A 10,860-nucleotide genomic window follows, 5' to 3' on the forward strand; every position below is an offset into this window, starting at 1 on the left:
CCGGCTCGACCTGTCAGCAGTGAGGTCAGCAGGGCGACACGAGAGCAGAATGTGGGGTAACGTGCCGGTTGGCACTCGAAAGTCATGGCCAGGGTCGCCAACATGCCCTCCGGGGATCCCCTGGTTCCGTCCCACTTCTCTGGAAGGCTGAGGCGTGGTTCCATCCTGTCAGGAACAGCTGCGGTCTGACGTTGCAGAGCGGTGGTCAGCTGGAGTACTAGCTCGGTGAGTGACTCGATCTTAGTTGTTTGGCGATCAGCTACGGCACGGAGCTGGTTCATTTCTGCCGTATGCTGATCCAAGGTTGCGCGCCGTTGAGCCACTTCGGCACGCAGACGCGCGAACTCCGCTGGGTCAACTTTGGGCTCAGTCATCCTGTCAGGTTCGTTAGCAGATCTGAAGCGTGACTGAGAGTTCTGTTGCCCAGACGCGGAGAGACGGAGATAACCGGCGTGGTTATTTCCTGTAGGTGTAGTTTGAGGGTTTAGAGGGCTGGTAAGCCTGGAGACTCGATGCAAAGTCTGGTGAGAACGATGACTGAGCAATGAATGAAACGCCGGCACTTCCTTAAGTAGTGTTGGCGTGATGACGTCAGTCGCCACGTTAGTGGCAGGAATGAATGGAATGCAGTCAGCTGGAGGAGTTCGTGACAAGGAGAAGGTTCCAGAAGTGTCGGCTCATACCAGATGCTGCACTGGATTTAATTACAATGTCATTTGTGAGTGTTAGAACCTCATTTTCCACAGCAGAGCTTTCTAGGTTGAAAAGGGTATCTATTTTGGAGAGCATCTCTACAATATCGATATTTCCATTAAATGGAAAACACAAGAAGCTAGCAACAGGTTCGATAGATGAAAAATCAGTAAATTGCCTTTCGAACTCAGTCAAGATGTTCTGAACTTGCTGATGGTATTGTTCAGTGTCAAGTTGTTTGACATCCCTGCTCTGTCTTTGTAGCTCAGCTTGCATGTAAAGGAAAGTTGCGTAGGTCACAGCATTGGAGTCTGTTAGAGAGCAGTTGTAACTCGCTTTTAAATGTGGTCACAGAGCTGATCATGTTTATTACGTCTTTACCTTATCTTTACCTTGTAGTTCTGTGTTGAGCTTGTTGAGCAGACTGGTTAAATCAGTAAGAAACGGCAGCTCCACAGGCCACTGGTGATCTTCAAGTTTTGTAAATTCTGCATGCTTTGAGAGCTTCAGAAAATCCTTTATTTCAGTCAAGAGCTCAATAAATCTTGCTAAAAATTTGCCTCTGCTTAACCACCTAGCATCTGTGTGCAGGAGCAGATCTGTGTGTTCTGCGCCTGTTTCCTCTAAGTAAGATCGGAACAATCTCCTCTGCAGACTTCTAGCCCGGACAGAGCAAACAATCTTCATTGCAACATCCATAACATCCTTCATGGTTAAAATCTTCCCACAGAGAGCTTGCTGGTAAATGATACATTGATAGTTGAGGAAGTCTGGAAAAGAGTCACTTTGCCTGCACAGTGCTATGAAGCCATTGTTGTGGTCCACTATTGCAGGAGCACCATCAGTGGGAATGGAAATCAGTTTGAAAAGCCCGCTGCTCTTCACAAAATCCATAAAGACTTTAAATATGTCTTCGCCTCTTGTTTTTCCTTTCAAAGGAAGGATTGTCAGCAGCTCTTCGCTTGCACTCATGTCTCCAAAGAACATTCGGATGTAAATGCACAACTGTGCCACATCCATCATGTCATTTGACTCATCAAACTGAAGAGAAAAACTCTCACACGTGTCAATAGCATTCTTCAAATGTTCCTCCATGTTTTCTGCCATTAGCTCACATCGCCGAGTTACAGTGTTGCGTGACAACTGCATGTCCTTAAATAGCTCAACCACTTCATCCTTGTTTTTTAAGTTGTGGAAAAGCGAGTCTGCTGCCTCCAAAATGGGCCTCTTTAAATACTTCACCGTCTTTGAAAGACTTCTTGTGTTTAGCAAGAACATGACTGACACGATAAGATGCAATGGTAGAAGTTTTATACAGTGAGGAACATAAGTATTTGAACACCTTGCGGTTTTGCAAATTCTCCCACTTAGAAAGCGTGGAGGGGTCTGAAATTCACATTGTAGGTGCATTCCCACTGTAAGGGACAGAATGTAAAAAAAATCAGGAAATCACATTGTATGATTTGAAAAGAATGTACTTGTTTTGCACTGCTGCACATAACTATTTAAACACCTGAGAAAATCAGTCTTAATATTTGGTACAGAAGACTTTATTTGCAATTACAGAGATCAAACGTTTCCTGTAGTTCTTGACCAGGTTTGCGCATACTGCAACAGGGATTTTGGCCCACTCCTTCGCAAAGATCTTCTCTAGATCTGTCAGATTCTGGGGCTGATGCTGAGCAACACGGAGTTTCATGTATTATGACATTTTGAGCAACAACAACAACAGCAAATTAAAATATTATCACCACTGTAGGATCTATCGTTATATTTTGTCCATTTTGACCTTAGTTGTGAATATCGTGACATTTGGCTCATGAAAAAAACACTGTTCGTCCCATTTTTGTTCTTTATAAACTGGAGAAACAGCACGACACGACAAAGGTAAAATAACACCAGTCAACACTCACTCCCTCCCTTGGCTCTACTCTACACACACACACACACACACACACACACACACACACACACACACACACACACACACACACACACACACACACACACACACACACACACACACACACACACACACGTTGTCGGAGCAACCGACTGACCGATAGCTCCAAAATCCGACAGAGGAGAGGTTATATTGAAGTTAATCAGGGACATCAACACAATTAACACGACCAAAACTGAAAAACTCCACACAGAACATTTAATCTGTTACTTATTAAATTCACGTATTGATGTTTATTTTACAAATGCGATATTTGATGAAATATGCGTGAACAAGCCGTGGTTGATTAGTTATACAAATCCTGATGATTTGTCAGACAGGGTGAGTGGGTGTACAAGAGTTTTTTGTTGACAAACCAAAAACACGCAAAGCGCCGTGGCTGCATATGGAGATGCATTAGTACTTGTGATTATTATACGTATTTATCTTTGGGTCATAAATTTAACATGTTTTTTTGAGTTCGTTTTTCTTTTCTTTGTTGAGTTTCAGCTCCCTCCAATGATTTTCGATTGGATTTAGGTCTGGAGACTGGCTAGGCCACTCCAGAACTTTGATATGCATCTAACGGAGCTACTCCTTGGTTATCCTGGCTGTGTGCTTCGGGTCATTGTCATGTTGGAAGACCCAGCCACGACCCATCTTCAATGCTCTGACTGAGGGAAGGAGGTTGTTGCTCAAAATGTCATAATACATGACCCCATTCATCCTCTCCTTAATACAGCGCAGTTGTCTTGTCCCCTTCGCAGAAAAGCACCCCCAAAGCATGATGTTTCCACCCCCATACTTCACAGTAGGGAAGGTGTTCTTTGGATGCAACTCCTCCTTCTTTTTCTTCCAAACACGGCGAGTGAAGTTTAGACCAAAAAGTTCTACTTTGGTCTCATTTGACCACATGACTTTCTCCCATGCCTCCTCTGGATCATCCAGATGGTCATTGGCAAACTGCAGACGGGCCTGGACATGTGATGACTTGAGCAGGGGAACCTTTCGTGCAATGCATGATTTGAAACCATGACGGCATAGTATTCTACCAACAATGACCTTTGAAACTGTGGTCCCAGCTCTCTTCAAGTGATTGACCAGCTCCTCCCATGTAGTTTTGGGCAGATTCCTCACCTTTCTTATCACCAGTGATACCCCACGAGATTGGATCTTGCATGGAGCCCCAGTCCGAGGGAGACTGACAGTCATCTTTAGCCTCTTCCATTTTCTGAAAGTTGCTCCAACAGTTGATCTATTTTCACTAAGCTGCTTGGCAATTTCCCCGTAGCCCTTTCCAGTCGTGTGGAGGTCCACGATTTTGTCTCTGGTTTCTTTTGACAGCTTTTTGGTCTTGCCCATGGTAGTAGTTGGAGTCTGACTGACTGTGGGGTGGATAGGTGTCTTTCAAGAGCTCAGACAGGTGCTACTAATTAAGATTACTAAGTGGAGTAGAGGTGGACTTCTTAAAGGCAGAGTAACAGGTCTTTGAGAGCCAGAAGTCTTGCTGATTGCCAGGTGTTCAAATACTTATGTCCAGCAGTGCAAAACAAATAAATTCTTTACAAATCATACAATGTGATTTCTGCGATGGACTGGCTCTCTGTCCAGGTGTACCCCCGCCTGGTTGCCAGTTGGCCGCTGGAGATAGGCACCAGAGCCCCCCCCCCCCACCACCCCCCACCCCCCCGCGCGCGGCCCTGCGTGGATGGAGGAAATGGATGGATGGATGGATGGACAATGTGAATTCCTGATTTTTTTTTTTTTTACATTCTGTCCCACACAGTGGGAATGCACCTATAATGTGGATTTCAGACCCCTCCATGATTTCTAAGTGGGAGAACTTGCAAAATCGCAAGGTGTTCATATACTTATGTTCCTCATTGTATTTCAAAGTAGGCTTGGTGAAAAGGAATTGCTGGGCTATTAGCTGTTGTTTTAGCTCACTGACCTTTTTGATGCGTTGTGGAGAATTGGGAGGGAAAACCATCTCATACTGCTTGTGCAGAGTCTTGAAGTGTCGCTCCAAGTTACCTTTCTTTTGTATAGCAATGCCGATTTTGCAGATCAAACATACTGGCTTTTCATTTGAATAAACAAAAAAAAATTGTCCTCCCACTCCGAATGAAAATGATAGTTTTCGTTTTTTTTCGCTGCTGCCATGTTACCGCTCTTTTCACTCACTTCTAATAAAACAGCTGCGACACTTAATTTAGACACGCCCCAGTGCAGGGGCTGTGATGGACAACAAAAATGTGACAGACTTGCGGATGAGTTCAAGGGCATCATGTAAAGTTATTTTTTTTAATACTGGATAGGCAAATTAAAATATTATCACCACTGTAGGATCTATTGTTATATTTTGTCCATTTTGACCTTAGTTGTGAATATCGTTACGTTTGGCTCATGAAAAAAACACTGTTTGTCCCGTTTTTGTTCTTTATAAACTGTCAGGAGAAACAGCACGACACGACAAAGGTAAAATAACGCCAATCAACACTCACTCACTCTCCCCCTTGGCTCTACACACACACACACACACACACACACACACACACACACACACACACACACACACACACACGTTGTCGGAGCAACTGACTGACTGATAGCTCCACAATCTGACAGAGGAGAGGTTATATTGAAGTTAATCAGGGACATCAACACAATTAACACGACCAAAACTGAAAAGCTCCACACAGAACATTTAATCTGTTACTTATTAAATTCACGTATTGATGTTTATTTAACAAATGCGATATTTCATGAAATATGCGTGAAGAAGCTGTGGTAGATTAGTTATACATATCCTGATGATTTGTCAGACAGGGTGAGTGGGTGTACAAGAGTTTTTTGTTGACCAACCAAAAACATGCAAAGCGCCGTGGCTGCATATGGAGATGCATTAATACTTGTGATTATTATACGTATTTATCTTTGGGTCATAAATTTAACATGTTTTATTGAGTTCGTTTTTCTTTGTCATAAATAAAGTTATTAATAACTTGGATCTTCATTAATATTTTTATCTGCTGGTCAAACAAGTGGAACGGCCCATCTCAGCCTCCTGGCGGCCCTACTTCCGAAGCTACATCCGTGATCTAACAAAACGTTCCTCAGATCGACTGGTTGGGCAGACCTGTCCTAAGTCATGAATTGTCTGCTTCCTGATCATGTGACGTGTGACACACATTGGTGAAGATCAACTTTAGAGACGTTAAGTCTACTCTAAAGGTGCACAAGCTCATTCCCAAGCCCAGCCCGTTAAAAAACCCATTTGAGGTCTTCAGTCATTAATGGCAGCAAGCAGTTAGATTTAGAATGGGGATTTTAGTCGTCAATAGCTGTGAATGAATTAAGAATGTTCCGGGGTGCTTTTGCTTTGTATTTTTGGTCTTCATCCAGCCAGTGCTAGTTTTGTTAAGTTTGACTAAATAGCTTCAGCTCCATAAATTAGAGGGATCTTGGAAGGTGTGTGGGAGTTCGCCAAACCAATCTACACGTGTGTTGTGGATTTGGAGAAGTCGTTCGACGTCCTCTGGGGGACCTGTGGGGGGGGTACCCTGGGAGGATGGGGTGCTTGGCCCTCTGATACGGGCTGTTAGGTCCCTGAATGACTGGTGTCAGATCTTGGTCAGCATGGCCGGCAGTAAGCCTGGCTCGTTCCCAGTGAGAGTTGGATCCCGCCAAGGCTGCCCTTTGTAACCGATTCTGTTCATAACTTTTATGGACAGGATTTCTAGGAGCAGCCAAAGTGTTGAGGGGATCTGTTTTGGTGGCCTGAGGATCATGTCTCTGCTTTTTTCAGATGATGTGGTCCTTTTGGCTTCATCAGAACATGATCTCCAGTTTTTGCTGAAGCAGTTTTCAGCAGAGTGTGAAGCGGCTGGGACGAGAATCAGCTCCTCTAAATCTGAGACCATGGTCTGGAATTGCAAAAGGGTAGAATGCCTTCTCCGGGTCAGGAACAAGGTCCTGCCTCAAGTGCAGGAGTTAAAGCGTCTCGAGTTCTTGTCCACAAGTGTTACCACCCATGGCTGTCTGATTTTTTTGTTGCAACCCCACTTTGCACCCCCATGTGCTCAACAATGTCTGCTCCAGCACCTAGGACCTCTACAGGTACGGCTTCCCACGCCGAGACCTCTATTTTGGTCCACGGTGACCCATCTGAGACCGAGGCTCAAGACGCTCTGTCACAAGCATCTCCAAAGTCACAGTCCATGAAGTAGTATCTGGGGTTGAAGTATCCCAAACCTTCTCATTTCAAGCACTCCCCTCTGCTAAAAAATTCAGTGAGTACTAAAAGGAGCCCAAGTTTTGCATGTTGAAGCTTCAAAGGAAGGGGGGTGGTCCCACTCAGGTGACCACCGCCCTCGCCCGAAGTTTTATACATGATACAGTTGACTCTGTCTGAATTAATATGAAGTGTTAAGGATTGGCTACATATGTATTAAATGATCAATAAGATGTGATGTTCCAAACAAATATGAAATATCAATCTGATTGGTCTTTGAATGAAACTTTAGTTTGTTTTACTTATTCATGGAACATGCACACTTCATATTAATTCAGACGGAGTAAAGTATATACACGTAGTTTTTAAAAATGAATTTATTTCTATTTCCCGAAAGTAATGATTGTACAAGGCAAGGTATGAATGGTGTGACAGCTGCCCTGCTGTCACACCTCAAGTGTTGTGGTGGATGGCTGCTTATACTGAGCCAGGATCCTCTGGAGGTTTCTTCCTGTTAAAAGAGAGTGTTCCTCTCCACTGTCGCTAAATGCTTGCTTAGTATGAGGATTGCTGTAAAGTCACTGACACTAGTCAGTGACTTGATGCAATTTGCTGGGTTCCTTATATATGAAATATTTTTTTCTGATAGGCTTAATGAACTGACCTGGATTGGAATGTTTATTATGTGAAGTGCCTTGAGATGACTCTTGTCGTGATTTGGCGCTATATAGATAAAATTGAATTGAATGTTTAAAGTGACAGTGTGTATTTTTCCTGGTGATAGGGGGCAGTAGATACCTAAGTCGTTGCAAGCAAGCAAGCAGTATTTTTGTGTTGGGGTAAGACCTTTCCAACGGATGCCCATTAGGGTCAACAACCCCTAGGGAGTGCAAACTTCAGCAAAATGACAAGCACATCAGACTCCCTTTCATCACTGGCAACAAGTGAAGAGGTAAATGTGTGAAACAAAAATATTTAAGAATGACAAACGTTTTGTAACCGTTTCTTACAAATCCAAATGCATTTTGTCCTCACGGCCTCCTGTAGAAAGAAACATGGCATCTAATAAGGCATCGTTCAGATACAGACATGTTCCCATGTATTTTGGACCTGATTTTTGTGGTTATATGTTACAAAGCCGCTAATAGTTTCAACAACTCGGCATTATTTAATTCATTTTCAACAACATTTTGATAGATATTTCCAGAAATTAATGGTAAAAACTACACATTGTCTGTTTAAGGTCTTGGGCATGACCCAACCGGTTTTGAACCAGATCTCCCAGTCCCAGGGTGGACACTTAACCACTAGACCACTGAGAAGAGAACCTTATGGTAGAACCAATCATAGTTAACTCAGAGTCATTCATCTGTGTTACTGTAGTTGTTGTAGTGTAACAAAACTATGCTTCGAAATGAAAAATGTCATCCAAATTTGTGACATTTTTAACATAGAAAGAATTAACATTTCTTTCATAATGATTAGAAATGTCAAATATCAGAACATAGAAAAAGTCTGAAGATAGCTAAGATACTTCATAATAATAATAATTCATTTAGAGAAAAGTTTAACTGACACCAAAGCAATAGAGGGTGGGTACAGAAAGAGTGTGACGTGCAGCCAGAGGAGGAAGAGGAGGGATTGTTGTGTATAAAGCTACAGGACTGAAGATTTCAGCAGGCTCCTCTCTGGTGATGGAAACTCTGAGAGAAATGCAGCTCTGTGTGCCACACCTAAACTCCTCCTGCAGGAAGCCCACCCACCCTCACTCTGCAATTCTGATGATATACATTCTGCTTTCGTGCATTTCTTTTATCACCGTGGCTCTAAACCTACTGGTCATCATTTCCATCTCTCACTTCAGGCAAATACTAGAATCATTTGTTTAAATGACAGAATCTGTTTTTGTCTTTTGTTTGTCTTTTTCTGATGCATTTGATCACCTGAAATTCAATTAAAATTAAACTAAATGTTTTGACTTTGCGATAACTGCATGTCTGTTGATTGCCTTTTCCCTCTCCAGGCAGCTCCACACTCCCACCAACATCCTTCTCCTGTCTCTGGCTGTCTCAGACCTCCTGGTTGGCCTCTTGCTGATGCCAGTTGAGATCATCTACATTGAGATCTGTTGGTTTCTGGGTGACATCCTGTGCACTCTGTATTACATTTCAGATTACGTCATCACCTCTGCTTCAGTAGCAAACATGGTTCTGATTTCCCTTGACCGTTATTTAGCCATTTGTTACCCTCTACATTATGCCACCAAAGTTAACAAGAACCGAACCCAGATCAGTGTCAGTCTGTGTTGGATCTGCTCTGTTGTATACAGGCTTTTCCTTTTGCATGATCACCTGGAAGAACCTGGTAGGTCCAACACCTGTTTTGGTGAGTGTGTGGTCATCGTCAGTAACATTGCAGGAGTAATTGATATGATTTGCACCTTTATTTTACCCATTGTTTTCATCATAATCTTGTATTTCAGAGTATTTGTTGAAGCCTTATCTCAGGCGCGTAGGCTGCGTTGTAAGGTTACAGCTGGCAAACTGGCTTCTGTAACCATCAGGAAACAAGAGATGAAAGCTGCCCTGACTCTTGGGGTTGTTGTAGTTGTGTTTTTGTTTTGCTTTTGTCCATACTATTTTCCATCTTTGGAGGGTCATGACACTTGGGTAAATGCTTCATCTGTAGCCTTTGAAATATGGCTGGCACATTTGAATTCCTGTTTGAATCCTTTCATCTATGCCTTTTGCTACCCCTGGTTCAGAAAATCCATTAAGCTCATTTTGACACTTAAAATACTGCAGCCTGGCTCTCGTGATATCAAAATAATCCACTAAAGACAAAGTGACTAAAGAGAGTGTCTCCAGACTTTTAAGTTGACCTGAAAATATACATTTATTATTTAAAAAACATAAATATTGACAGCCATTTGCGACTCCCAATGTTTCTTTAAGTTAGACATATTCATTTTGAGACTAGAAAGCACTTTGTCACCAACATAGCATGTACAGGAGAAACTCAAAGTTAAGAATAGCATTCAAAAGTTCATTGATTTCAGTAATTAAACTTAGAATGAGAAACCATCTAAAGCACAGGTGTCAAACTCAGGCCCTCGGGCCAAATTCGGCCCACAGTCTATTTTTATATGGCCTGCAAGATCAAATATATATTTAAACTGGCCCGCCAGCTGATTTTGCCACAAAAACTACAAATCCCATAGTGCTTTGCAGCATTAGCACATCTGTCTAAGCGCCCCATCCTTTCTGTTTACAGTCATTAGCATCCACGCAACTACTCGGCGTCTGCAGCGTTACCTCCTCACTCTGGGACAAACTGAAAACATTCCTCTTACTCAGCGCCAAGTTTATTCAGCTATTTGCCAACTTTGAAGACCAGAAATGGATTTTAACTGCTCACATATAAAAAGCGCCAACCAACTGCCAGACCGAGATGATTTAACTCCGGTTTAGCAACACGCTCAAGTCAGTATGACCAGGGGCGCCTCGATAAAATTTTGATGGGGTGGCCAGATGGGGCCAAAGAAATTTTTGGGTAGCATGGCCACACCTTGGGGGCGCCATTGAGTACGACTCTGTAGCTGCTGCAATTTTTGTCTTTCCTCTCTGACACACTGACAAAACAGTGTGGTCAAGCTGCTCAGACTCTCCACGTTCAACAGCACATACCTATGTGAGCAACTGTTGTCTGTGATGAAGATGAACAGAACAACACAGGAGTCTCACTGTTGAACTCCTTCCTGAGCTCAGAACACAACCCCAGAGACGCAGGTGTCTGCCTGGAACAGGTGAGCATCACAGTAAATCGGAGTGGAGCAAACTGAGCTTGAATTATTGTAGTTTTTACGCACTTTTTCTGCTCCAAAGCATGAAAGTTAATAGGTGAGATAATGCATTTTCATTTAAGAAAATTATATGTATTTTTTTTTGTTGGCCTGTGATATATTTAACCCACTTCAAAACAGTAATTGGAA

General features: G+C 42.8%; 1 protein-coding gene across 1 annotated transcript; it reads left to right on the forward strand.

The window, feature by feature from the left end:
* Window positions 1-8,473: 8,473 nt before the first annotated feature.
* LOC107390249 (trace amine-associated receptor 13c-like) lies at window positions 8,474-9,708 on the forward strand. The gene is made up of 2 exons (XM_015966860.3): window positions 8,474-8,733; window positions 8,893-9,708. The coding sequence occupies exons 1-2, from the start codon at window positions 8,564-8,566 to the stop codon at window positions 9,704-9,706; spliced, it is 984 nt and encodes a 327-aa protein (XP_015822346.3). The 5' UTR covers window positions 8,474-8,563; the 3' UTR covers window positions 9,707-9,708.
* The last annotated feature ends 1,152 nt before the right edge of the window (window positions 9,709-10,860 follow it).

Source organism: Nothobranchius furzeri, chromosome 6 (genome assembly GCF_043380555.1).
Source record: "Nothobranchius furzeri strain GRZ-AD chromosome 6, NfurGRZ-RIMD1, whole genome shotgun sequence".
Lineage (NCBI taxonomy): Eukaryota > Metazoa > Chordata > Actinopteri > Cyprinodontiformes > Nothobranchiidae > Nothobranchius > Nothobranchius furzeri.

Bases quoted from the DNA above. Each gene is read 5' to 3' on its own strand.
- LOC107390249 (XM_015966860.3), top strand. From the start codon at position 8,564: ATGGAAACTCTGAGAGAAATGCAGCTCTGTGTGCCACACCTAAACTCC. The intron at 8,734-8,892 runs GCAAATACTAGA...TTCCCTCTCCAG, and splicing joins ATTTCCATCTCTCACTTCAG to GCAGCTCCACACTCCCACCA.